This window comes from Tamandua tetradactyla, chromosome 6 (assembly GCF_023851605.1).
Source record: "Tamandua tetradactyla isolate mTamTet1 chromosome 6, mTamTet1.pri, whole genome shotgun sequence".
Classification (NCBI taxonomy): domain Eukaryota; kingdom Metazoa; phylum Chordata; class Mammalia; order Pilosa; family Myrmecophagidae; genus Tamandua; species Tamandua tetradactyla.
In genome coordinates, this window is record NC_135332.1 from 71,234,062 (window position 1) to 71,261,766 (window position 27,705).

General features: G+C 51.0%; 1 protein-coding gene, 1 long non-coding RNA gene and 1 pseudogene across 2 annotated transcripts in view; 1 reads left to right on the plus strand and 2 right to left on the minus strand.

Annotated features, from left to right (window-relative positions):
- Positions 1-773: 773 nt before the first annotated feature.
- The window catches only part of TIMP2 (TIMP metallopeptidase inhibitor 2), a 56,253-nt gene continuing 29,321 nt past the window's right edge, over positions 774-27,705 (minus strand). The window contains exons 3-6 of the mRNA XM_077166139.1: positions 18,824-18,924; positions 16,739-16,847; positions 5,107-5,231; positions 774-3,729 (exon numbers count right to left, since the gene is read on the minus strand). Of these exons, the coding sequence (XP_077022254.1) occupies positions 3,532-3,729; positions 5,107-5,231; positions 16,739-16,847; positions 18,824-18,924 (533 nt within the window). The 3' untranslated portion in view covers positions 774-3,531. The remainder of the gene's footprint in view (positions 3,730-5,106; positions 5,232-16,738; positions 16,848-18,823; positions 18,925-27,705) is intronic.
- LOC143688317 (AP-4 complex subunit sigma-1 pseudogene) lies at positions 9,892-16,728 on the minus strand (annotated as a pseudogene).
- Positions 20,355-22,280, plus strand: LOC143688318 (uncharacterized). The gene is made up of 3 exons (XR_013177946.1): positions 20,355-20,690; positions 20,837-20,997; positions 21,512-22,280. It is a non-coding gene; the product is annotated as an uncharacterized LOC143688318 (long non-coding RNA).

A 27,705-nucleotide genomic window follows, 5' to 3' on the forward strand; every position in this document is an offset into this window, starting at 1 on the left:
AGAGGGTGAGCAACTATTCCGACACACTACTAAAATTCCTCATACGGCCCTCTGAATAAAAGGAGATATTTGGTTAAAACTTAAATTATGATGAACTCATCTTTTTCAGCATCAGAGAGAGACAAATTCTGTTGGAAACAAAAGGCATAAGACTCATTCAAACTGCTTGGAGTGAATGGCCCTTATCTGAATCCCGATTCAAACAACAAACCAGTAAAAGCATGTATGAGATAATCAAAGACATATGAATACTGACTGGATATCTGATGACATGAATGAATTCTAATTCAAGTTTGAAGGTTTACAGCATGGTAACGATCTTTTAAAAATGTTTCAAAATAGCTCTTCATAGACATGTGTATGGAAATATCTGCAGATGAAATACTGTTTCTGAATATTCCTGGGCAGGGGGTGGGGGAATGGTGGTGCAGGATATAGGAGATGGCTAGCCGTGGGTTGGCCACTGTTGAAGGTTTGCAAAGGGTGCCTGGTTGTGTGGATATGTACGAAACACTCCAAAATACAGAGTTAGATGCCTTTTGCTGAACGAAGGGGCCCCCTTGGAACTCCTGTCTCTTCTTCCACTTAAGAAAACCACGCCCGTTTTTGTCTGCCTTGCTCCCTACTGCATCCATGTTAGTGAGCCTCAAAGCCCACAGACCTCTGCTTCTCTCAGGGACAAAGCAAGGCCACCCACCCCAGTCCCCAAGAGTGGCTCCTTTGCAGCCAGAAAGCCGGGAATCTCACGCACAGCCATACCGCTAGAGCCAACATTCTCTTTGATAATATTGTTTATTGTCCAATGACTGAACGATCACTCAAGAATGATACAAAGCTTCGGAGACATGCGCAGTCTGCTGTCGTTTTTCAACAACTTTCATGTGTTCCCAGCACAAGAAGGCCTCAGACTTCATATTCCAGCAAAAACACATTGCCAAAAAAAAAAAAAAAAAAAAAAAAATCCGAACAAAAACAAACAGAATCAAGGAAGCTTTAAATTATGGCAGCAAGTCCGATATTCCTTAATACTTATGAAGCAAAGATTTGAAAATAACTATAATGTAAACTTTATTTTAAATATTTTGAGTCGCTTGCATGAAGAAAAGAACAAAGTGAGGAAAGAGCAGTGCTTAGGATATAACATATAAATTAAACGATGCCAAATGGAGGTCCTCCATCAACTATATATATATTGCAATTATTTACCGTGAAGGTCCTGGCGTGGCATCCCCTCCCGACGGCCACCAGACACTTCCTTCCTCTTGGTTTTGGTGTTTGTATGTTTCTGCTCGCACCATCAGACGACCAGTGAACACGGGTCCTACATCAAGGTCGGCTTTTAGAACCAACACACTCGAAGTCTCTTTATTTTGTAATAATTTGAGCCAGAGACCAAAAGATGGGAGAAGGAAAAAGCAACGAGAATCAAAGAAGTCAAGGAAAGGTCTAGAGAAATCCACCCTCACCTGACCTGCTTCCCACTCCAAGTCAAACGCTTCCACAACGCAGAAACCTTTTCTTTAAAAAGTGCAAATCTAACAGCTACCACGGGGATAAAGAACACAGCACAGGAATGGTTACAGCTGATGTCGAAAACAAACCAAAACATTGAGAAAGAATCAGCAGAAACAGGAGTAAATGTTACATATGATATCACCATACGGTAAGTAAACAGGGGGCGGGTGTTATATTGGATTGATCAGAGGGTCTGGTTTTCTTGTATACGCTGAAATCACACGGGACTGGTCCGTTATGACATCGAACAAGCTTTCTATCAATGTACAGCATGAAAATGTCCTTGCAGCAGGGGTTGATTCCTGGACATTCTCCCCATCTGCCCTAGAAAGGGGAGTCAGCAAGCTCTGGGCTGACCAGGTCCCAAGTGGGCATGGCAGCCTCATACTACTTGGGGGTCAGGAGTCTTACAGGTATTTTGGGGTCACTGCAGAATAGAGCAGGCTTCAAAAGTGGTGGTGTTGAAAGCATTTTGCAGGAGGACACTCACGGGCTATTAGATTTGTTTCATATTGTGTGTGTGTGCGTGTGCGTGTGTGTGCGTGCATGTGTGCGTTTCTGCAGAAGGTACATGTATGGCCTCAGAATGGTTTATCCTTACAACACAAATAGGAAGGAAGGGGAGATTTTCATGGTCATTAGAGTTAGAGAAAGTTTTGCCTCTTTTAAGCCCCATTACGGGCACCAGAGGACCATTTTTAGGGAACAAATAGGGTCCCCTTGTTCTCTCTGGTGTTTCTTAACCGAGTTATCTTTGTCATAGAAGAAATATGAGCAGAGGATGGTATGTCTGCACCTTGGGTTCACATATCATGAGAATTAATCTTTAGAAAAATGAAATGTCTCTTAAAACAGGCCCCAGTGTCCTAGAGGCCCAGAAAGCAATGTGAATTCCCAGCGAAGCTACTGACCTCCCAAATCCCCTCCTTCCTCGGCAGGGGCACCTAATCCACGCAGCTAACGTCACCTGCCGAAATGCGCGTGCAGGTCAGCGATTGTCAGTCTCTGGGGCAGATAAAGACACGAAACCTGTGGTGTCTGCTCAGAAGGGGCTCTGAGGGGTGTCAGGGCCCCGGCAGGACCCCATGGTCCCCATCCTCAGGATGTGCAAATGGGGGGCATGGCCAGCCCCTGCCACTGGAGAGACCACAGAAGCTTGGGGAGAAACTACAAGGGCCAGCCAAGCAAACCCCAAATGCCCGCCCTCGGGGCAGAATCACACAGGCTACCACTAGGCTGTGTGTGTGCATGTGTGAGAATGTGTGTGTGTGTGTCTGGGTGGGAGAATGGGGCCAAAATGGCTTGGCTGAAGCCGAGAGTGTGGCCCAGGGTGCACCTCTCACTCCCACCCTCTCCAAGGCCCAGAGCGAGGCTCCTACTGGAATTCTGCAGGCTGCCAAGGCCGGGACTCTTTCAAGAACAAGCCAACTGGTTCCAGAGTCCCCTGTGGAACTGCGGGAGTCACAGGTGCCGGGAGGCTGTGGTGGGCAGGGGGAGAGGGGCAGGGGGTTGCCCCTCTTGGGACAGAGGTATGGAAGCTGCACGAAATGAGGGACATGTCCCCCTCAGGGTGAAAGGGACCTGGTAGGCCTGCTACACAGTCTTGCAAGGACCCTCAAACGTTTCTGCAAAAGGTGCGCTTCCAGGTTCTGCCCTAACTGGCCGGGGAGACCCCTAAGTGCTGCCCATTGGGTGTCTGATATGGCGCCAGGGCAGTGCCCCTGAGGCTGTCCGCATGTCCCAGCCCACCCTCAGGGATTGAAGCAGTGCCATGGCAGGTAGATGCACTGAAGACGAGAACCCCGACCCCACCTCTCCCTCCGGACACACACCAGTTTAGAAGGAAAATAGGGGCGATGGTGGGGGCACAAATCACAGTAATTTAGACCCACTTGGATGACGGTGGTTTTTTTTGATTTTTTTTTTTTCATGCTGTTTCCAGGAAGCGATGTCAGAGCTGGACCAGTCTAAACCCTTGGAGGCTGCTCAGTTGGCCACAGGGGCGTGCCGGCTGGCTTACGGGTCCTCGATGTCGAGGAACTCCTGCTTGGGCGGTGCCACCCCCCGGTACCAGGCACAGGAGCCGTCGCTCCTCTTGATGCAGGCGAAGAACTTGGCCTGATGCCCGTTGATGTTCTTCTCAGTGACCCAGTCCATCCAAAGGCACTCGTCCGGCGAGGAGATGTAGCATGGGATCACGGGGCAACGGGTGATCTAGGCAGGAGGGGAAACCGAGGCATACTTTAGGTACTGGCATGGGGCATCCCCAGAGCCTGGCAACGGGCCTGGTCAAGGCATTCAACAACAGCTTGCTGACAGAACGACTAAATAAAGAAGGCAGGAGGGAGGAGTGGGGACTGGAATCGGAGGCTGCTCTCGTAGCAGCCTCACCTGATTTCCAGACTGCGCAGGGAGCAGCCGGTGGCCTGCCTGGGGGAGGAGGCAGGCCCGGGGGCGGGCAGGAGTCTGCACATCCCACCTCTGGAGCTCCCCCCTCGCCTGTTGCACATATCCTCTGGCAGATGCTCCTCCACTTTGGGCCACCCTGTCTGCTTCTCTGAGTAGGACAAACTAGCTTCAGCTCACCCCTGTGCTCTTGCGGAAATAATCATAATGATGTGTCTTACATTTCCTGCAGCCATGTATGGGCCAAATAAGGCCTTAGCTCACACTCAAGCACAGGCTGCCGGTAAGTGGCTTTGAGGTGATGGGCAACCAGCAGTTTTGCAAAGGAATCTGCCTCCTCGGTTTAACCAAAAAGAACTTGCTTTTGGTTCATTTTGGGCACAGAGGAGTTTTACTTCACATACATGCACCTGGAGACCAGGAGGTCGGAATCCACATTTTGAATCTGACAACTCTCCAAATTAAAGCGGAAGGAAATGAGTTAAGGGGTAGCCGAGTAAAGGGAGAGGGAAGGCTGAGGCTGATCCCCCCAGCCCTGCCAAAGGGTAGCGTTGGGCCCAGCCATCTTGCAAGGTTCGGGGCTCACATTAATGCCTCGGTGTTGTGTGTGGTGGTAGGGGGGGTCGGGGGCGTGTGGAAGGATATAGGGCAGGGGGCAGGATCCCTGCCTGCGGCATTGGAGATGCACATTCCCCGATACAGTTCCCAGGTGCCTGGTACAGCCTTCCGGCTGCTCATGGGAAAGGCGCAGGCGTTGAAGCAGCCCTCGACACTGACTCGTTTTCAGGGACTCGTGTAGAAATGGCTCAATCACACGGCACAGAGGTGTCTGCCATTTGCACATCTGCAGCGAAATACCTGGGGAAAACCCTTACAGGCTCCTGGAGGCTAAAGGCCACGTGACTAGATTACGGTGCTCACTGCCAACTCCCTTATTTCCTGCAGACCCCTCGGGACTGATGCAACTCAGGGCTCTCCCGGACCTGGGGCAATGCCTGACCAGACAGCCTCAATTGTGGGTGGCTGCGCTTTCCCTAGAGCCCAGTCCTAGTTAGGATCTCAGGCCGGGGAAGCAGAGACCAAGCCCAGCACCTACGACTGGGGGGTGGGACCAGGCTGCCGGGGGCGGGGCCCGGGAGGGGCGGCCCTGGTTGGGGGCGGGGCCAGGCCGAGGGGACGGCTCACCTTGCACTCACAGCCCATCTGGTATCTGTGGCTCAGACTCTTCTTCTGGGTGGTGCTCAGGGTGTCCCAGGGCACAATGAAGTCACAGAGGGTGACGTGCATCTTGCCATTCCCTTCTGCCTTTCCTGGGGAGAGACGGAATCACCAAACTCAGGGCAAGTTACACCTCCCTCCCCACTTTCGCCCCACCTCCCGCATTGGGACGCAATTCAGGGGTGGTGAGTTCACACCTAACAATACCGTGGACTGAGCGTTCCAATATAAACATAACGCATGCTCACTGTAGAAAATTTGGAAAATGCAGGAAAGAATAAAGGAGCAGCTCCTCTGTTTTGTTTTGTTTTTTTTTTTACACGGGTAGGCACGGGAATCGAACCCGGGTCTCTGGCATGGTAGGCAAAGCTCCTCTGTTTTTATTACCTACAGTTCACATTTTGATGTATTTTGTCCCCATATTCTTTCCATCCTTTAAAAAAATTTATTGTGGTTCTATACATGAAAAAATTTCCATTCGAACCATTCTAAAGTACACATTTTTGTAGAATTAATTACATTCACAAGGTTATGGCACCATCCTCACCACCCATTATCAAAATATTTCCACCATCCCAAACAGAAACTCTGCACCCAGTAAGCAATGACTCCCCCTTCCCCTAGCCTCTGGTAACCTCTAATCTACATTTTCTATTAAGTGGCTTATTCTAGATAGTTCATATAAGTGGATTCATGCAATAGTTATCCATTTGTGCATGTCTTATTTCATGCAACATAACGTTTCACAGTTCATCCATGTTATAGCATGTATCACTGCTTCATCCTTTTTTTCTGGCTGAATCATATTCCATCATGTATGTACCGTATTTATCATTCATGTCAGGGGACACTTGGGTTGTTTCCACCTTTTGGTTGCTGTGAATGACGCTGCTCTAATACCATCTATATACAAGTACCTGTTTGAGTCCCTGCTTTCAGTTCTTTTGAGTACTTCCTAGGACTGGAATTGTGGGGTCATATGGTAAGTCCGTGTTTAACTCTCTGGGGAACCACCGTGGCAGCACGATTTTACATTCCCTCTGGAAAGGGAATTTCTCCACATCTCCACACAATGTAGGTTATGTTGTTTTTCTAATAATCGCCATACCAGTAGGCATGCCAATATTCTTTTATGCACACGTGGTTGTACTGTACATAGGTTAAACTGTATTCTGTTTTTTTTTTTTCACAAACTCTTTGTTCACAGGCATTTCTCCCATTTGGTGTTGAACTTGTAATTCTGGAATTTTCCAGTATGAGGAACAAAAATATGGAATTTTTTTTACAAACTGGACATCTGCACTAAATCCCCAGACTTGGCAAAGCTGAAGTGCTGTTCCTGTCTCGTAGCTCAGGCTCCCCTTGCCCCCCACCTTTGCTGGAGATGGGGAGTTTGTGGCCACGTTAGCATTGACCAAGCAGGAGAGAGAGAGCAAAATGAGTGAATTCTGGAGGATGACAGAACTTAACCAGGGCTAGTGAAGTCACTGGAAAACTCAATACCTTGTCAAGAAACTCGAATGCCCAGTGATGCACGCTTAGCCTGTTAGAGACTTTTAGTGGGTCCCTAAAAGGCAGGCAAGGAGCCTCCACAGCTCCTGAGCACCTGGGCTTAACAAAGTTTCAGGGCATCCAATGTCAACTATCTCAGGCACAGTGCCACCCATGCAGAATCCACTAAAAGGAACATAGCTCTGGAAAGTAATAAGTGCAGCCTGTTGCCTGCACTCCCATCATGAAAAAAAAAATGAAGCTGTGACTCAGCACCGTGGGAAATAGGATGGACTGGGCTGAGGCTGCAGGAAGTCCCAGGGGTACCTGTTGTGCTGGGCAGGTAGCTGGAAGAACCATCCAGGTACAGAAAAGGACCACTGATCAGGATTCCTATTATAGCATTTATTTTGAATAAGTGCTAAAAAAGATACATGTCAGGCAGCCTTAAATCCTTCAAAAATAGATATCTGACTTTTTCTCTTAGACCCAAGGCCATTTTCTGTGAGTACAGAGTAAATTAGGAAGGAGTGAAACTGACAGGTGGCATGTAACCCATTCCTACATCCTGGTTTCTTCTGGCATTTACTACCTGTACAGGTATACTGCAACTCCTCCCCTGCCCAGCTGATCATTCACCAAAACAGATAGGCTGATCCTCCATCCGGGTTCCACCCTCCCAACTTCTACAGTGGTTTTGATTGCACCAATTGAGTGACATAGTGTATCTGGGATATAGGAAAACAGGAATTAATTGACTTTGTAACTGAGGGTGGTATGTTACTTTTCCTTTATGCTGTTATCTGCTTTTTTAGACAGCTAGCCCCCTAAGCAGATCATAAACATGAAGCTGTGTCTTCACATTTGAATCAGTGCCTTGCATATAGTAATTGCTCAATAAAAGTTTACTGATGATGACATGGGTGTTTGTTCTAGCAATTTGCTTCATATTCTGTCTCTTTTGACTGCCTGCTCTTTTTAGCCTTTTCCCAATCCATTTAAGCTACTTCAGAGGGTAGGCAAAGGCAGGAAGTGGAGATGAAATGCAAATGATATCTTTTCAATGGCCCCTGCTGTTGGGCTGACCTGAATTTTGATCCCATGTATCAATGGTGCAACATCTGAAAATATTAAAAGGATACCCTTTTTCATAAAGAGAATTAAAACTTGGATGGGCATATGTGATGTGAGCATCTGCTGTAACATTCTCTACTTCTTTCTGCAAAGCATGAGACTTTGATACAGGAAAACAGAAATAAACTAAATTTGTAACTGAGGGCCATATGTTTATTTTTCCTTTCCAAGGAGAGGACCGTAGAAGAAAATCACAGGGCCAATTCTATAAGAATTCCTGAACACAAGCGTCTCACAGTGCCCAACTAGACATGTGAAGCTGAGTCATCAGCCCAAGAGGAGATGGGCTGCCTTGAGCCATGCAATCACTCACAAGGCTGCAGCCAGCCCTGGCTGAGTGGTTTACTGCGCCCAGTGATTTATGGTTAATCGGTGGCTACAAGGCCCATCCTGACTCTAGGAGAGCTGGATCTAACTTCTATGCCTCAGGAAGTAAACAACAGATTCACTCTGGAGTCATCTGACTGAGCCTGGGGAAGAAGTCTCGGATTAGGGGTTCTGCTGGCAATGAATGAGTCAGCCAGCCTTGCCACCATGCCCACATCGCTGCTCCCAAACCCAAGTATTGCATGAAGTAATGCACCCCTCTTGACAGAGGCCGTGGAGAGAGATGGTGGTGGATGGACAGAGTCATCAGCAGGAAAGGGTTCTCAAAGGCACAGACCGCAAGAAGAGAACAGAAGAGATCAAGAGCGACCGCCTCAAAGACGGTCACTTGCACCAAGTCTTTCAATGGCAGTTTTCTACAGATGATGTTTTGGCAAGTCACTACTGCAGCCAAATCTTTTACTGTTAACTTAGGCTTTCCTAGACCCTCGGGTACAATTCCATACACACTTAGTAGCTTCTCATTCGGTGCCATGCTACCCAAGACTGCATATGGAGGTCACCTCTAAGTAACAAAATCATTAGGTGCTTGCTCCTGAGTGGGCCTGATCCTGGTGTCCGGCTTGCAGCCCTGTGGCCTTCCACTGTCATCCTTCCTGACTCTGTTACAACAGTCCCCAGCTCACTGAAAAGGAACTGGAGCATATGCAGGTAGTATCACCTGCACAAGGACACAGGTTGTCAAGTGCCAGATCACAGCTTCACACTCAAGCAGGTCTGATTTTGAAGCCTCTACTCTTGGGTATCTCAAGATGTCGCCTTCCATTCTTTTATTACACTTAGTAGTGTCTTTAGGCAAGAATTGGTTACCATTCAGCACTAGTCATGGGATGAATTGCATCCCCTAAAAAGATATGTTGGAGTCCTAGCCCCCTGAACCTCATCGTATGAACTTATTTGGAAATGGGTCATTGCAGATGTGATTGTTCAGTTAAAATGAGGTTATACAGGAGTAGGATGGGTCCTAATCCAACGTGACTGGTGTCATTAGAAGATGGGGAGAAGAGACACAGAGAGAGACACCCACAGGGCAGAAGGCACTGTGAAGATGGTGGCAGAGAACGGCAAGGATGCCGGAAACACCAGGAACTGGAGGAGGCAGGAAGGAGCCCCCCGCTACAGGTTTCAGGGAGCACTGCCCTGCCCACACCTTGATTTCAGCTCCAGAGCCGTGAGCCCATTCATTGCTACTGTTTTGAGCCCACCCAGCTGGTGGTACTTTCTAACTACCCAGGAAACGAAGTTGGCCCCCTTTCATTTGTTATTATCATCAAAACCTCCCAAGGCCTCCTTGAGATGCTAAATAGTGTCTGACTTGCAAAGTCACCAGAAATGTTAACAATATGAAAAAACGAACAGGATGCAATTGGGAAGATGATCAATCTTTTTTGAAAATTCAAAAATGTGTATAATACATTTTACCTCATCTCCATGGCCAGTTAGGAAACTAAAATGTGCCACATATTATTTGTTTGCTTCCGATATTAAAGTAAAGTGGTAAAGATGATAGGTGCATGGTTACTAACTGATGACATTTGCATGTGTTTTTTTTTTTTGCTGTTGTTGTTTTGCATGGGCAGGCAGCAGGAAATGAACCCGGGTCTCTGGCATGGCAGGCGAGAACTCTGCCACTGAGCCACCTTTGCCCATCCTACAGATGTTTTTAATTCTTATTGTATGTGCAGCTACAGTTTGGATGGCACTCCAGAGAATCTTGCAACCTGGTTTCAGGTAGTAGCCAGCTGATAAAATATGTGTGGCAGGGATGTGGATAATTGTCTTCTGTCTCATATTGGAGTCTGGATTTTTGGCGGCGACAGTGTAATGCATCCTTGTAGGAATAGCACAGGGCACGTACATAACACTGTTAAATACCTTTGCTGGCAAATGTGAATGATGGAGCTTCTGTAGGAGAGAAAATATCAACACTCACATAGAGTAATTGAAATTATTAGGCTTTCTCAGATTATTGTCTCACAAAGTTTCATTTGGACACAGAATCTCTCTGCCTTAGGTTCCCAGCTGCTAAAACAACTACCATATGTTGGGTTGGCTTAAACAATGCAAAATAATTGGCTCATGGTTTTGAGGCTAGGAAAAGTCCGAAATCATGGGGTCAGCAAGGTCATGCCTTCCTCTAAAGATGGTGGCATTTTGGGGCTGGTCACCAGCGATCCTTGGTCCTTGGCTTTTCTGCCCCCTGGCAATGCACAGGGTGGTGTCTTCTCCTTTCTCTTCTGTGTTCCAGGTTTCACTGCCTCCCAGCTTTTGTTCTGCTGCATGGCTTCCTCTTCATAAATTCTTTGGTAATAAGATTAAGGCCCAATCTCATTCAGCTGGGCCACACCTTAACTAAAAATCACATCTTCTCCACGAGGGACATGACATCCAGGGGAAAAGGTCTGCCTGGTGGCGTGGGAGATGGCTCCTAGAGATAAGCCTGACCCCGAGATCAACAATTCCATCCTGACCAAAAGCGGGGGGGGGGTAGGGGGTTGGGGGGGAAGAAGTATAACAAATAAGGTACCAGTGGCTGAGAGAGTTCAAAGAGAATCAAGAGGCTACTCAGGAGGTCACTCTTACACAAGCTTCAGTTAGACATTGCTACCATCATAACTTGCCAACCCCCAACCAAAACCATTCCTGCTGATCCTAAAGAACACTAGGGCATTATATAAGGTTCATGCACTAGGGTAACTTTCCAGAAACCTACAACAGCCAGATGGGTCCCTGGACCAGATAAGTCCTAAAATGCAGATGGGCCAGCCTCTCCAGAACATCAGATAGTTCCATTTCCACTCCACATTATCGACAGCCCCTTCCAACATGAAAAAGTTAGAATGGGCATAGCCCAAATACCCCTAAAGAGTGGGAGAAAGATCAAAGGTGATGGTGGAGTTATACAGAGAAGGTCAGGTTTAACAAATGAGTATGAGTGCCGATTCATTATACTGAAATTTCTTTTAGTCTCCAGTATCTTAGAGACCCAAGAAGTAAAAACCCGAAATTGTGGAATTGTAACCTATATCAAACTCTGAAATCTGTTCTACAACTAATTGTTGTGCTGTGCTTTGAAATTTATTGTTTTGTATATATATTATTTTTCACAAAAAAGGAAAAAAGTCGATTGTGATGATAAACGCACAGCTACAGGATGATATTGTGGGAAAAAATAACATCTTCAAAAGGTCCTATTTACAATGGCTCACACCCACAGGAATGGATTACAATTAAAATCATGTCTTTTCTTTGGGGTATTTAATTCAACCGACCACACTTGCTCTTTCAAAAACGAGGCTAAGAAAAACAGAGTCTTCTACTACTTCTCCCCCAAATAAATAAAACAGGACAACTTTTGGTAAAACAATCACTAACAAAGCCTCCATTCACAACGTCTGTTCCTTGATACCTTTCCTGGACCTATGGCTTCCTAAGTGACCCTGAGGTCCCCTCGTTCTTCAGGTTAAGTGGAATGGGGACGGGGGGACAATGGGGCTCCTGCCTGCTGACCATGACCCACCACTGGGAACCGTCACACCCCAGGACCCACCCAGAGGGCCCTGCAGGCTAGACCTGTCACCTCATGGAATAAAGGGCAGTGCAAAGGGCATCAGGATCTCCAGACAAGATGCAGGTCCAGAGGAGAGACTGACCACACTGGTCCCCAAGGGACAAAAGTTATGTCCAGAGAGTCCCTTTGCAAGTGAGGGGACTGTCCTCGGCCACTGGAGCCCGGGCCTCCGGAGCGGGTGCTGACCGGCCCTTTGCCACTCGTGAAATGAAAGGTTCTGCTTCTGACCCAGAGCAGAACAGGTTCCAGTTAGATGCTGGCTCTCAACCCTGGCTGAACTGGGCTCCACCGGGAAGCTTTGAAAATGCTGAGGCCCAACCCCCAGAGATTCTGCCTGGATTGGTCTGGGATACAGCCTGGGCATCAGGAGTTTTCAAAGATCCCGGGGACATTCCGATATGCAGCCCAGATAGATAACCAGGGGGTAGGATGGTGGGGCGGTGAGAATTCTAAAACCCGGACTTAATGAATGAAGCAGACAATCCTGGTTAAGTGCAAGGAGCCAGGAGGAAGAAAGACACGGGTTTAACTATCGGTGCCCCACTTACTGGCAGTGGGGCATACACAGGGGTACAACCTCACATCTGGGAGAAGCCCCAGAGTGTAGCATTTGCCAATTTCCGTGGGCTAAACACTCCCACCTGTGTGAAATTTAAGCTGCCAATATGACCTCAAGCAGTTCACGAGATTCCTGAAAATGTAACCACTGGCTCTCAGGAGCCGGTGCATGGGGGTGCTAGCTCACGCCGCTGATCCTGGGGTGGGCCACTTCATCTCCTTAGCCTCAGTTTTCCCCATCTGCAAAATGGGGACCATAATAGCAGCTCCATCACAGCATGGTTGCCAGGAGGAGCTGAAATGAAATCAGCTTTTGGAAAACGCCTGCCTCAGGGCCAGCAGCCAGGGAGAGGGAGGCGGCGAAGGCTGCCCCAGAAGCCTTTACACTGAGAGAGCCTCTGAGCCCGGGAGGATCAGCTTGGGCGCTTCCTGGCCCGGGCTCCACCCTCTTTCGGATAATAAACCTCCTGCAGCCCTGCAGTTTGGCCAGAAGGCCCCTAGAGGGCACTGCGAGGAGACCAGGACCACACACGGCTCTCATTTTAAAGGGCTGGTCCTCACGAACTAGCACAAAAAGAGTATAAGGAAAACTGAAGAGGTTAACTTGTTCGGGTGCTAAAATTCCTGCACCATGGTGGGTTCTGTCCCGTTTTTCCTCTCTCCAGATTTTAATGTTCTGATTGCAAAAGGTATAGATGCTTGTCAATTAAGAAAATTAGAAAATATAGGAGAGCATACAAAAAGAAGACACGGCCGATGCCAAGTGGCTGGCAGATTTCCTTTCACGCTCTGCTGTGCCCATGCACTGGACCCCGTGTGCACATATACACGTGTATGCGCCACATGTATGCACGCATCCATACAGCCGCTCTGCTCCCTCCCCCCCTGCACAGTCTGTGTGTTGTTACAATGGTATCAGTGGGGGTGCGAGATCTCTGCGTCGTGGTGATTTGTCCCCACAACTACTACAGTCAATTCGATTTTATTTTTCTTATTGTAAAAATAATTGATGCTGGGCAGGTAATGTGGTGCAACCACTTTGGAAAACAGTTTGGTGGTTCCTCAAATGAGTAAACACAGACATACTAGAAGACCCACTAACTCCACTCTTAGGTATATATATATATAAATATATATATGCCCAAGAGAAATGAAAAGATACGTCTGCACAGAAACTTGTACACAAATGGTTACAGCAGCATTATTTACAATAGCCAAAAATGTGGAAACAATCCAAATGCCCATCAGTGGATAAACACGATATGGTTTGTCCGGATATAGTGGAATTGTATTTGGTCATTAAAGGGAATGAAGTACATGATACAACATGGATGATCTTTGAAAATATTATATCAAGTGAAAGAAGCCAGGTGCAAAAGGACAAATATTGTATTGTTTCATTCTATATAAAATGTCCCAAATCGGTAACTCCATTGAGACAGAAGGCAGACTGATGGTTGCCAGGGACTGTGGGCTGGAGGGAAGAATTGGGAGTGACTGCTAAAGGGTACAGGGTTTTTTGGGGGGTGATGAAGATGACTTAAAATAGAGCGAGGTGATGGCTGCAAATATTTGTGAATATACTAAGTACCATTGGGTTGAACACTTTAAATGGGTGAACTATACGATATGTGAATTCTATTTAAAGTTCTTAAAAATAAAAAATGAAAATTAAAAAAAAGGGGGGAACCTCTGTCACTCCCAAGGAGAGGAATTAGAAATCTTTTTAAAATTTCTTTTCATTTTTAATAATATTTTATTAATTAAAAAAATTACAAGAAAGAAATGCAAACATCCTTTATAAATGCTCATTCCGTTCTACATATATAATTAGGAATTCTACATATATACGTAGGAATTAGAAATCTTGATGCAGCAACAAAGAAACCCAGGGAAGCAGAGCTGAATGTGACCATGGAAAGAAAGAGAGGGAGGAGGACATCACCCCATGCATTCCCTGCTGCACATTCTTCCCTCCAGCAGCCTCTCTCCTTTGCCATGGCCAAGGTCAATGCCTAGGGCCAAGGTCAATGCTGGATCCTTGGCCTGCTGGGGCCCCTTCCTCTTTGCACCTCCTGATGCATCTCTCGCAGTTCACATTTCTCCAAAAACAAACCTCGTCTTATATTTTCTCTAATTTCCTTCCTGTCTCCCTGGGGGAGCATGTTGCGGGGGTGTGGAGGGGGGCTTCCTGACAGCAGAAGCCCCAGAGAGCTCGGAGTGCAGGGGAGGCCTGGCCCACTAGTTCCATGTTGGCTTTTTTTTTCCACACGTGTACACCAGTGTCCATAGCAGCACTGCTCAAAGAGCCAAAAGGTGGACACGACGCAACTGCCCATCGATGGCTGAACGGATACCAACAAGGCGTGCATATCCAACAGGCATGAAAAGGAAGACATTCCGGACATACCGCAACATGGACAGACCCTGAGAACACTATGCCAAGTGAAAGAAGCCAGACACAAAAGGACAAACATACGATTCCACTCAGATGAAACATCTAGAACAAGCTACTTTGCCTTGAACATCATGTTTTAAAATGCAGTTTTGTTTTCTGTTTAGGAAATATGGAAAATGCCTATTTATAATGTCATCGGAAGGATACTCCATTTTACAATGTGTGGTCTTGAAGATTCTTTTGGGCTACAGATATTGACAGGTTCTTCAGGCATTCCCTATGAATCAATGTTGACTGGCCAGGCTTCCGATTCTCAGTTTTCTGATAGCTCATCAAAGATTACTAGAGGAGCAAGAATTCTTGTCCCCTTAGTTTCCACAATGCAGCATTTAACACCACCACATCGAAAATGATGTGTACTTTATCCAAATTAAACATTCTATCTAATTCACTTGCTTGGCTGAAGGACTCACTCAGAACTTCCACAAAGTCATGGGTGGATTCATAAATAGCCATCTCGTTCTCAGTCATTAACTCCAACCACAAAGAAGACAGCTGCATGCTGACGAGAAATCAGCCTAAAACCCTTCTAGTCAATGACAGGGCCCTGATCACTGGATCGAGATGACAGCTCTTTATGACCTCTGTTTCCAAAAGTGCCCGCTTACTAATCTCCATGTGTACTTAGAAAGTCGGGGCTGTCCTTGGTTATTCACCGTGACAAAACTTTTTTTCATTTTCCCCTCCTAGCTGGTATTTTTCAAATATAGCTAAAAATTTACGGCAAGGGTGGTAGAAGCTATGCAGCTCCCCAGGCCATGGTTCTGGACCCCTTCATGGGGTCCCTCAACCCCTTTTGTGCAGTGTGGACTTCCTTCTGTGTTGACTTTCGCATGTTCTAAATCAGGGGCAAGAGGTACTGAGAAGTTAAAGCAGAGGAAAACCCCCAAGTCATGGCTAGTTGGATTCGGAATTTATTTTTATAATTAAATTTGAAATTTGGAATAAAAAATACCCCTCCAGCAGAGTTGTCCTGACTCTCCTTTTATCTTCAGTTTTGGATCTGATTACCACTTTCCCCAGGAAGAGGGGAATAATTACCCTTAACTGACTTAGCACCCTCCATCTGGCCAGCAGCCACCTGCGGCTCTTTTACCTTTAAATTTAAATTAATCGAAACAAAATGGTAAACATTCCATGCCTCAGCTGCACTGGCTGCCTCTCAAGTGCTCGCTGGCCAGGGGTGGCCAGAGGCTGGCAGGCTGGATGGCGCAGACCCAAACCATTCCACTGTCACCAGAACTTCTCTGGGCAGGGCTGCTCTACCAGGGTAATTCTGCTCCTAGGGGACATCCAGCAGTGTCTGGAGACAGTTCTGGTTGTTACTAAGGGACAGGGGTGTGACTGGCATCAGGTGGGATAGAGGTCAGGGATGCTACTAAAATCCTACAATGCATACTGCAGCCCCCGCCACAAAGGACGATCCGGCCCCAAATGGGTCGAATTTGAGTGGTCCTGAGTTTGAGAAACCCTGCTCTAGACCTCTGGGGTTCAGTCTAGGTGGGAGGGCAGAGGAGGTGGGAGAAAGGAGTAGAGGGAAATCCTTTTAAGTAGGAATAAAAGTTACACAAAGAAAGAAATACGGTTAGCAAACGAGCCTAGGAAGGCACGTATATTCTAGTCTAAAATGGGGGGACTCTCCTAGTGGAGTTAAAGAATGGAATGTTCTGGTCCAGAGTTGTGAGCCTTGCCGGTATCTTGAGCATGGCCCCCTGAGGCTCCCTTGTATCTTCTAGGAACAGACGCCACTTGCAATCATATATTTCCTAAGAATGCTAGCTGTCTTTGCTTCTTCCTGTCAACTTGCATTGGTTCCACTGATCCTACAGGAAGGCCAGAAGGTTCCCGGAGCAGGTGGAAATCCACCAGAAATTCCCTAGCAGGGAAGGGGCTGAGAAGGTTCTGTTTGGAGCCAGGAGCTGCAGACCCAGATGTCCTCCCAGGATGTTCCCTGCCCGGCCCGCCCGGGCGTCCCGGCCCCAGCTCTGTCATGCACACACCTGCTATGAGGTACTCCTTCTTCCCTCCAACGTCCAGTGAGACCCCGCACACCGCCGAGGAGGGCGCCGTGTAGATGAGCTCTATATCCTTGTCGGGACCTTTGAACATCTGGGAAGACAGCAGGTGGGAAATGAGAGCAGTGACCGAGGATTCCCTTCCCACCCGGCACCCCACGGGCAGCGGCGTCCACTGAGGGTGGACACTGTCAAGGAGGACGGAAGCATACGAGTAGGATGCACCACAGGTGGCCATTCCTGCCCCCCAAAAGGCTGTCTGGGGTCACTTCGGCGCTAAGCGCGGTAGTTCTGTTTGGGGGGGGTGGTTAAAAGCATCACCTCTGACTGCCCCTCTGCAACCCCCACTGCCAAGGACGAGCCCCGGGGAGGGGGCTTGTTCATCTCAGGTGATTCTGCCCAGCCCGGGGAGCCATGACCTTTGTTTATTTCCAGGAATCTGAACAGGCCACGGGCTACCTGTCAGGAGTCGGGCAGAGACTACCTGGGGGCAAGGGGACTTGATTTCCCAACATGCGGCTTCAGGAACAGTCCTTCAGGACGCTTTCGCCAAGGCGGAGGGAGGCAGCACTGCCGGAGCAGTCACAGGTGGGGACCGTCACAGGGTGGCCTGAGAATGCCCCCCACCTCGGCTTTGTGGCGTGTAACCCAATGGAGAGACTGCGTGAGTGTGTACGTGTGTGAGTATGCACGTGTGCGTGGAGGAGGGGGAGGAGAGAGCTTCCAAACACTCCAGGACACACCAACAAAGGGGGCCAAACTCGGGGAACCCGCGTGGGAGCTCACAGCTTTACCATTTCACGTGAACCTCCTAAGAGCTAAGCCAAGGTCAAACCCAGGGGAACAGCTTTATTTGGGGGGTGGGGGGAGGGGAGTTGAGTTTCACTTAGCAACCCCAAATAGAAAAGGGACCTCCCGGATGTCGTGGCCAACAGGCTCTGCCATCACTGGACTATGACACATACAGGTCTCCAAGGGCTGAAGGACGCCCTGGGTGCAGACACCGGCTCTCTCACCACTCTTCACGGGGTCCTAAGGGCAGAGAGGCTCTTTCTCCTTCGTAAATAAAACAGCTCTGCCGCGGCGAGACTGGGCAGTCTCCTTAGAGTGACATGCACATAATTATCAAGCATTTCACTGACCTTCTGATGACCGCTTTGGCTTCTTTCCACACATTTATTTTCTACTACTTTTTATTCTTGTAGCAACATTAAATATTGACAGTTACGAACTACCACCGTGTAACAAAGCTGCAGCTGGAGCCCAGAAATTTCTTCTCTCCTCTGGACCCACGATCTTTACTGTCCGCGAGAATAATGTAGTCCCTTCCGCCCCCTTCAGCCCCAGCGCTGGCTCCTGTCCTGCCAACCCCCTCCCCCACCGTCTCCCTTTTCTCTATGTCCCGGTCTTTCTCTCTTGAACTCATGTTCCTCTTACATGCCCTGCATCACGGGCACCCCTCCCCTCCACCTGCAGCCCCTCCAGCTCTCGCCCAGCTCTCTCCTAGTTGGTGTGACTCCTCTTCCCTCGTAACTGGCCAGACCAACGTCTTCACTTACTCCCCAGCGTCCCTCTTGACTATACCAATCCCCAAGCATCCTCCTTTCTCCAAATTCCTTTTCTTGAAACTTAGAGCCAACAAGGCAACCCAGACCCCGCACTGCTGTTTTGGGGACTGAGGTCGTATTTTCTCGCATCAATTCTGGGCTCCCAGGGGCCATGGTCGAGTGCTCGTCACCCCGAACCCCCAACACAACAGCCACCGTGGATGCAATGACTGACAACCAAGGGTAGGCGGCTGACATCAAAATAAAGATCCGGCACCCCTGAATAACATGAGTCGCTGGGCACACACCATTTCCACCCGTGTGATGATTCAGCTAGGTGCTGATTCAGGAAAACCGCCTCTGCGTGTTGGGGGGGGGTCTCCTCCCAGCTCCACGGGGCGCCCAGCAGCGCCGAGGCGAGAAGGCGGATGTGTGCATCCAGGCCCCCGAAGGAGGGGTGCCTCCCTCCCCACCCTTCACCTGCCCTAGCTCCGCCCATCGGAGCACCTGGGGCCACCCTTACCTTTATCTGCTTGATCTCATACTGAATCCTTTTGATGGGATTGCCGTAGATGTCATTCCCAGAATCCACCTCCTTCTCACTGACCGCCTTGGCCCTGATCACTGCAAGACATAGAGACACCAGGGTGAGGGGCGTGCCCCCGCCATGGCCCCCGGCTCCGAGGGGTGGGCCGAGGCCTCCGGGCTGGAGAGGTAGGGGGAGGGGATGGGCCAGCAGCAGCGAGGTGGAGAGCAAGCCCCCCACTCATCTCTGGGCTGTAAAGTGAGGGGCAAGGTGACCCCGGCCCCCACATGGCACCTGCATGGCTCCATGAACAGCGAACAGCGCAGGTGGGGGAGCCACAAGGCCGAGTGCCGCGGCCCCTTCCAGCACCGTGATGCCTCAGCAAAAGCCCCTCCTTAGAGACAGGGCCAGAAGCAAAGGCCCGCTACCGGAACGTCACGTTTCTGTAAAAGCGGGCGCCACCGCTGAATGGCTGGCAGGTCATCTGCTGCAGCCATGCTTGCCTGCTTTTGGGATTCTTTTCATCCCCCCACCCAAAGAGGGGATCAACAGCTGAGAGAAGCAGATGACGAATGCCCCGGCCACAATACCGACCATTCAATTTAGGATGGACACCCCCACCCCCCCAGCCTACTAGCAAACAGGCTCTTCCAGGCTGAGGGCAGAGAAAGTAGTTGCCTACCTTGAAGGTTTGGGGTCTTCCATCTAAAAAAAGGTCTCTCCTGCTGTCCTGCTAATTTATCCCAAAAGTTTCCCCAGAAAATGTCCCAGGGATGATCCTATCATGAGAAGGTCACAATGTTCTTTGCAGTTCTTGTTTCGTTTTGTTTCATTTTTAAGGTCATTGAGTTTCTAACCCAAAGTGCATGGACTGAGGTTAGGAAGCGTCCACGGGCAGAGCCCGCCGCAGCCCGCCGACCTACAGGGCAGAGGCCGAGGAAGAAGGACAAACATAAAAGACAGACAATTTGTCTGGACCGTGACAAAACAAAGGAGAGGGCAAAGAGGTCCCCCTAGGAAGGTTCCAGAATGTCTGCTGGGGCCGGCGGCTGCTGACATGGTGCAGCACAGGGCTCTCTATGGCAATCAAAGGTCAGGACTCGGCTCTGCTCCCCATGCCCCGACACCGCGCAGTCAGCGGTTCATGTCACTCAGGCAAAGGCCTCCCGCTTTCATCTCAGGGCATATCAGCCTCGGAGCATGGCCTGCTTTAATGGCTTTAAAAGCTTCGCCGTTCCCAATTCAGCAGTGCAAGGTCACTCTGGGACAGTGTAATGCTAGTGAGGATGAGAGCAAAGAAGAGAAAGAAGGAGCAGAGAGTGCCAAGCTGCAAGGAGCTCCAAGACGCTCCTGGGTGGTCAGCTCCAATCTCTTGGAACCCCCTGACCAGCGAGTGGGTCCTCCATCCACGCCCATTCCCTGTGACCCCAGACTGGCCCACTGGTCCCTCCAGGCCAGGTCCCCATTCTTATCTGTTCTTCTGTTGAGGACGAGGGGGTTGAATTGTGACTTCACAAGACCACAGGCTAAGGCAAAAGGGCAAAACCAAGGGCAAAACCACTGCTGATAAACTTGGGTGGGAATCCCTGGATCCGGTGTCCTTGTCTCCAGAGCCTCCCTCCCCCACCCCACCTCACTTCCCCCTCCACCAGCTTGTGCCACCTTGGCCAATCGTTGTCAAGAGCTGAAGGCTTTGGCCTGAAATATATGACCCTCTGCAATCTGGTGTCAACAGCTGCCTTTTTGGTTCCCTCAGCTGGCAATGCTCGACAAGCCCACTCCTGCTCACGACCAGGTGCTCATGTTGAAAATGGGATGGACAACAGAACTGGACCGTAACACTACTCTGCCCTGAACATGGCAGGTGAGTCCACACCTCTGAACAGACAAATGCCTTCTGTTCTGAATGCCACTTCCCCTTCCTTGCCTGGAGAACTTCTATGCATCCTTCAAGACCCAGCTAAAATAACCCTCCCCTACTTTCCTCTGATAAATTCTGTCCTCCCCCAGCACTTGGCATATTGCACAGCTCTCATCCATTCTGCTGTAAACACCTGTACACCTGTCTGCTCAGGGTCCTGGGAGTGGACAGAAGCTACACTCTATCCTCAGAACAGTCGATGTTCACTAAATGCCCGCCAGAACCTGAGAAGCTTGAGACGGCAGCATGGGTGAGTTTTGTCTTAGGACCCTGTGTTTGCCTCATCTCTTCCTTTTTACAATGCTGTAGAAACATTTATGCAAATCAGATAATGAGCCAGATTAGCTTTGCACTAAGCTTGCTCGTCTTGCAACACAGTCATCAGCTTATATTAAAACAGCAAAACCCAAGGTGATATGGGTTGCAGAAGAAGCAATGCTGTTAGACTTTACCTGACTTTATAGTCCACCCGGACCTGCAGACTGGGCATCTCCAACTTTTGAGTGCCGCCCTCCTTTGCAGAATGCTTAATATATAGAGGCAAACACCCAACTGGAATCAAATAAGCAAACACTGCCCCAGGCAGGCAAAAGGATATGTTCCACTCCATGCTTTAAGATTTCTGCAGCTGGCTCTTTCGAAAGCCCTTAAGGCTCCCGAGGGGTCTATGAGCCCTTATTTGGAAAAGGCAGTGTGCAGGGGTTCAGTTCGGCTGTGGCCACATATCAGCTGTGTGACCTTGGGGAATGTCCTTGACTTCCCAGGTGCTCATGTCAGAAATGGGACGAAAAGCAGAACCTGCACCTCCAAGGGCTGCAGGTCGGCTCAGGAGAGGCAGGGTATGTGACACACAGCCCCTAGTTAGGAAGGAATGTCAAGTTCAGGAAAACAGCCCTGTAGAGAAGCACGGCGCCGATTCTCCAGCTGCTTGGGTGCACAGAGCGCCCAGCCCAGTCAGCCTGCCAGCTGGGACTCCAGCTTCCAGATTCCTCAGGTGCTTGCTTTGGGGCCGCAGATAACTATTTTCCTTTTTAAAAATGGTCAGAAAACAAGAGACTCTAGTTGAATCAAAGGGTCAGGGTAGACTTATGGGGATAGGCCCTGAGGCTGCCACGTGCCTGCCAGAAGTGAGGGGAGGGGAGGAGACTGAGCGCAAGCTCCATTTCCAGCTGGGCTGGCTCCTTCTGTTCACGCAAAACAAGAATTTGGATTCTTCAGGGTCTGACTTCTAGCTGGGAACCGCCTCGGTCACTTTGCAGAATGAGAGTTTATGCGAGGGAAGGAAAGTGAGGATTGAGAGGTAAAGAAGGGGCAGGAAGGTTGACACAGAACCTTCTCCAAAGCACCGAGGCCACCAGACGCGAAGTAGCGTCGCTACAGGTCACAGCTCTCGGGGGCACACTTGTCCTCAGAGATGAGGGAGCTGCGCCATCAACCTGCTCAGGGCTGGGGGGCCATCTGTGGTTGGCTCTTGGGGCTGTGGGAGGCATGTGCCTTAGAAAGGAAGTCATTCCAGCCAGTGAAGCAAAGGGGAAACGGGCGTATGGGCTGGAGAGGGAGGGTGGGGACACGCCGGGATGGACCCTAGCCAGCTCTGGCCGTGGACATGCTGACCTTCAGTCTTAGGCCCCGGGCATGAGGCCAGAGTGGGAGGGGCGGCTTCCACGCCCAACTCAGAGTTGGAGGTGAGGCTGCGTTTCCAGGGTGGACCCTGAAAACCCAATGGGAGGGGTGCAGAAAGGGGCTCGGGGTGGAAGGTCGCTGTGCTGGACCTTGCACAGAAAAAACTTCAGTAACAGAACGTGCCTTCAAGGGGTGTCTGCTCTGAGAGAGAAGACAGCTGAAGGACAGGCAAACAAGAAACCCGAGGGGCAGATCATTTTCAAGTGCCAATGACGGGCAGAAAACACATCTCCTGCCCCCGCATGGCGACGATCATTCAAACCAGCTCCACAATAGACCCCTGGGAGCGTAGAGGAAAGGGGCCCCCTGCAAATGAGGGGGTTCAGGCCCCCCCAAATAACCGGCCCAGGAAAACGCAGAAACAAAAGGAATCCAGAAAAAATCTTAAACATTTCAAAAATCAAGGTACCGACAAGTTTACTGAATGCCCATAATGTGCCAGGGCTGGTGGTGGGTGCTGGGACAGGGGCCAGTCCAAGGCCGAGCCCTCACCCCGGGAGTGGACTGCCCCACCTCGAGCCACCCTTCACCCCAGGTACCAGCCACCGCTGCAAGGAGGGAAAGCCTTAGAGAGATTCTTGGGCTAACAGCTTTGCTCCCCAAACCATGGCCTCTCCCAGAGCGGCTCGGATTTTGCTTTTTCTTCTTTCCTGTCTGCTGTTAACACACCATCTGTGTTTGAGATCAAGGGTGAGACGCTGGCTGATGAATTCACTGCCAGATGTTGGCTACTGGAATGCACAACCGTCAACTTAATTCAAAGCACACGCAACCGCAGGGCCCCGCCCCCACCCCGCCGGCCTGGCGAGCACATGATGTCACTTCCTCCCGCAAGGAGCCTGGACAAACAATTCCTGTGAACGCCACCAGAGCTGGGACGGAAAAGAACCAGGCGGGTGGAAAGTCAAAGTCATGGGAAGGTGATCCCGAGAGTAAGGGCTCGATGCAGGCAGTGAGCGACGACACCCGACTGGGGGAAACCAAACAGAGGTCCGGCTGTCCAGCTGTTGTCCTAGAGCGGGGAGCAGCCCCCAGGCCCCGGGCCTCCACGTTCCCTTCTCCTTGTCCTCCTCCCTGTGTCCCCTCCGCTAGCCACCAAAGCGGGGACCTGCTGTGTCCCCCACATCAGTCACTCCACCAGCATCTTTTCAATCTTAAGCCTTGACTCTGGACATTCAGCCCCAATCCTGATCTCCTGCCCCAGCCTGCCCCTGCTGAGACCAAGCCTCCAGCTGCAGGGGAGAGCCCAGGCATCAGGCTAAGGACGGTGCCTGGAGGAGGGGCGGGAAGCTTCAGGAATTGGAATAACATTTGTCCAAGTGCAAAGAAGTCACAGTCAGCCACCCTGTCACCTGAGGCTGGCTCAGAGAACGTCCTCGCTCGGTCAGGCCACCGTCCACGGCAGAGCCCGGCGGCTGCCCAGGGAAACAGGCATCGATCGGCAGGGACACTGCTGCTCCGTTTTCCTGCCTTGCTCCCGACCCTAGGGAGAATGCCAAGCGGACCCTCTGGTTAGGAGCCTGCTCCCAGCGCCTCTGACTCCGTGGGGGAGAGGGAGGCCTCTGACTTCAGGGCACTGGCCAAAGGCCCTGTTGGCCCAGGACCGAGTGGTGGGTGGTTTTTTTGCACTGGGGGTATTTGTGCAAGTCCAGCAGCAGCGGGGGGCCACAAGTGGGCGTGCTGCGGGGAAGGAATCCGCACCTCTTGGGTGCAGCTGGGGTCACTCCGGACCTGAGCTGGCAGCATCCCCTCCAGGCCATCCAGTCCATTTCCTGATCTCTGTCTCCGGATGGAGTGATGTGCCAACCACTTCAGAAGAATTCAAAAAGAAACTATGTTCTCTCCCAGACCAACCCCTCCCTCGGCTTGCTCAAGGCCGGGTGTGGACCCGACGCCTTGCCCAGGTGTGGTTTGCTTCGCTGGCTTATTTGGGGAGGACTCTAACGTTCTGTGCCTTTAGCCTCAACTTTCTGGAGAAGGGGGCACGCCAAGTTTTTGCATTTCACAATCTCAGGTCACGCAGAGCTGTTAGCAAAGTGCTTGCTGCAATTTATGCTGAGAACCTTACATCCCTTCTGGGTGGACAGAGGGACACCACGTGGCCAGATAACCTAACTGAGGCCACCTGAGATCTGATGAACTTGTCCAAAGCCCCAGAACTGGGATGATCCATCACAGTGACCAGCCAAGCCTCAAGGTTGGAGAAGAGCTCCAGAACCTCCCCACGCCACCAGGAAACAGCTGTCCAGCAGCAGAGTTGGGGCTTTCCCCACAGATGCTGCAGGCACGTGATGAAACCTTTCAGGGCCTTTCCGCCCAAAATGAAGCACTGAGGTTTGGGGATTGTCATGGAGTCCCTAACTGGTGCACGTTAACTAAGTGCTGTCCTTTAGGGCAGCTGTTTTCAATGGGGCATGACTTTACCTCCCAGGACACTGGACAAAGTTTGGAGATACTTTGGTCGTGACCACTCTAGCGGGGAAGAGGGTGCTACTGGCATCTAGTGAACAGAGGCCAGGGATGCTATAAACACCCTACCATGCACAGGCAGCCCCACTGAGGCTCCAGGCCCAAAGGTCAAAGTGCCAAGGCTGAGAACCCTCGTCCTAGGAGACACATGTAACCAGCCACGTGTGGGTGGAGGGATGCAAACACAGCACCCAGAAGCCCATCTTGGGAAGAGCCTGGTGGAAATAAGAGGCAACGTGGGTCCCCGTGCAGGGAAGAGGAAAGTAAATGTGAGGGGGAAGTGGGGAAGGGGCCGGCAGGCGGGGCAGGTGCGGGTGTGTTTGGAGCCTTTAATCCAATGCAAACAGATCAGCAAGGAGGCTAAGCCGGGCTCTCTCTTTTTTCATGATTCCCAACGCCTTTCTCGTGGAATTGTCGGAGGACAGCCCTTTAGGCTTTTTGGGGGGCACAGGAAAGGCCATTTCCAAGCCCTCCGAGGGGGATGCTGACGCGCCAGCTCTCATGGCCATGCTCCCCCAGCAATGGGGTGCAGCTCAGGCAGCGCATGAGGAACCCGTGGCGTCAGCACCTAGAACTCTGTGGCATGTCCAGCCGTCTGTCCCTCCGGCCTCCTGTCTGCCCGGTCATCACCTCCCACAGTGCCACCTTGGGGGAGACAGCGCAGGCCTGTCCCAAGCGCTCAGCCACCCCCGCCACCCCACCCCTCCACTGCTGTGCTCAGCGCCGGGTCCTTCTGGTCAGCAGTGGAGCCGACCTCCTCCAAGTTGACTCCTTTTAGGGAAATCTGAAAAAAAGGGTGTGTGTGTGCATAAGCTCGTAATTAAAAGCAGTCCTGTGGTGCTGGGGGTGGGGGGGGACCAAGGGCTTCTTTGCTCTGTGCAGCAGCTGTGAGGGCCCCAAGCCCAGTCTGAGTCTCCCCAACCCATATCCCCGAGGGTCTGTGGCTGGGACTTTTGGGGAGCAGGAGCCCCAACAGGTGGAGCCCCTTGGGAAGACCCATACAGGGGCTCCCGGCTCCTGGCAGAGCTGAGAGAGCCCATGCTGGGGTAGCTCTGTGTTAGCAATACCTGGAATGACAACTGCTCAGAGCAGCTGATCTGGGGAGGGGCAGGGCTTGGGGGAGGGGGTGAAGACAGGGATAATGGAGAACAGGAGAAGGTGGAAGCCTGGCACCTGGGGTTTGCGGGGGTCTGCCCGGGAGGCTCTGGCTCCCACAGACGAGATTCTGCCTGCATGGGAAGGAGCTATTGTCCACCGCATGCCCGTCTCCATGGAGACCAGCTCTCCAGCTCCAGCGCCTCCCCATTTGGTTGGCTCCCTTTGGGGAGCATATGGAAACAACATCTCTCTGAGCCTGCCGGCCATGCCGGCCCCAGACTGCAGAGAAAAGCCACAGCGCTCACTGCCTGGCTTCCAGGCCCTCCCCAACCCCAGCGGACCCAGCCCCTTCCCTCTGCAGCCCTGGTAGGACCCCTTCAGCCCCACCCATCCACCCAAGCCTGGCCTTTGAGGCCATCCCGCCCTCCTCCCTGGGGGCCCGGCAGAATCTCATGCCAGAGGCCTTGGCCACAGTCCCTGAAGCCTGGGGCTCCGGCCCTCCCCGCTCACGTGCTGCTGAATCATTTGAAAAAAATGCACGGCGGTCCTCGGAGGATTTGCTGAGAACAGTGCGGCTTTGTGGAGGGAACTGCTGCTCGGCACTTTCACCGCCAAGAGCCTGGCAGAGATGCCGAGCTCAGCCCCGAGCTCAGCCCCGCAAGCCTGAGGCCGGGATGGGGGCAGGAGCGGGACGGGGTAGAGGAGGAGGCATGGGGGCCAGGCAACCAGGCTCCTGCAATCCCCACCCCATCCCACGGGCTGAGGAAGGGGCATGGAGAGGACTGGGGGGCCACAGCTCAGAACTAGGAGGGAGCAGACCAGGGATCTTTCTGCATGCCGTCGCCAGGGGGCTGCATGACCCCAGGTGGGCCACTCTCCTCAGGTGGCCTGGCTCAAGTTCAGTGTCCCCACACCCTCACCCTTGCATATGGCCTGTGAGCTGAATTCAAAAGTGTGCTGCATTTGGCCAGGGAAGAGAAAAAGGACACAAAGGCTGGAATCCCAGGTCCTGGCTCCCAGCCTCCAACGTCTGCTTTAGTGGACGCTTTGGGTGGCTGGTGTACCTGCTTCTCTTTTTATTTCCTGGCCTTGCAAATAAGAAGCCAAGCTTACCAGCCTGCCTGCCTCCCAAGGCTGGCCATTTGTGAGACACACAGTCAGTATAATCCTGTTTCCAGCCTGGGTACGCAGCCTGGGCTGTTATAGGAACTGTCACCGAAGGCTGGCTGTACCTTAACCCCATACTTGCATTACAGAGGGCAGGGGAGGCCGTTTCACCCTGCATCTTTTCAGAGGGCAAAACATATCCTTGGTGGAAGAATTATTGCAGGGCAGAGATGGTCCCCCCAGCCCTTGCCTTCTTCAACTTTGAAAATTCTGTTTTTTTCCATCACATTCTATTTCTGAGGTCCTGGATTCTATCACAAACACCACGGCGGTATCCTTGGTTGGGTGGGAAGGGAAAGCGCCAGCTGGGAAGGCTGACCGCAGAGCAGGGCCACGTCCTAAATGACCGCCAGCAGGGGCCGGAGCAAACCAGGCAGCCCAGTCCTGCTTGCACTCGGCACTGCTGGCCTGTCCCTACTGATGGATGTTAGACTTTAGCAGTGACATCATCCCCCAGCAAACCTCTCAAGCAAACAGGTGACTGTGTCATCCTAAAGGTTTCTCATGCCCCTGGAGTTTGGGGAGGAGGGCCTGCCAGGAG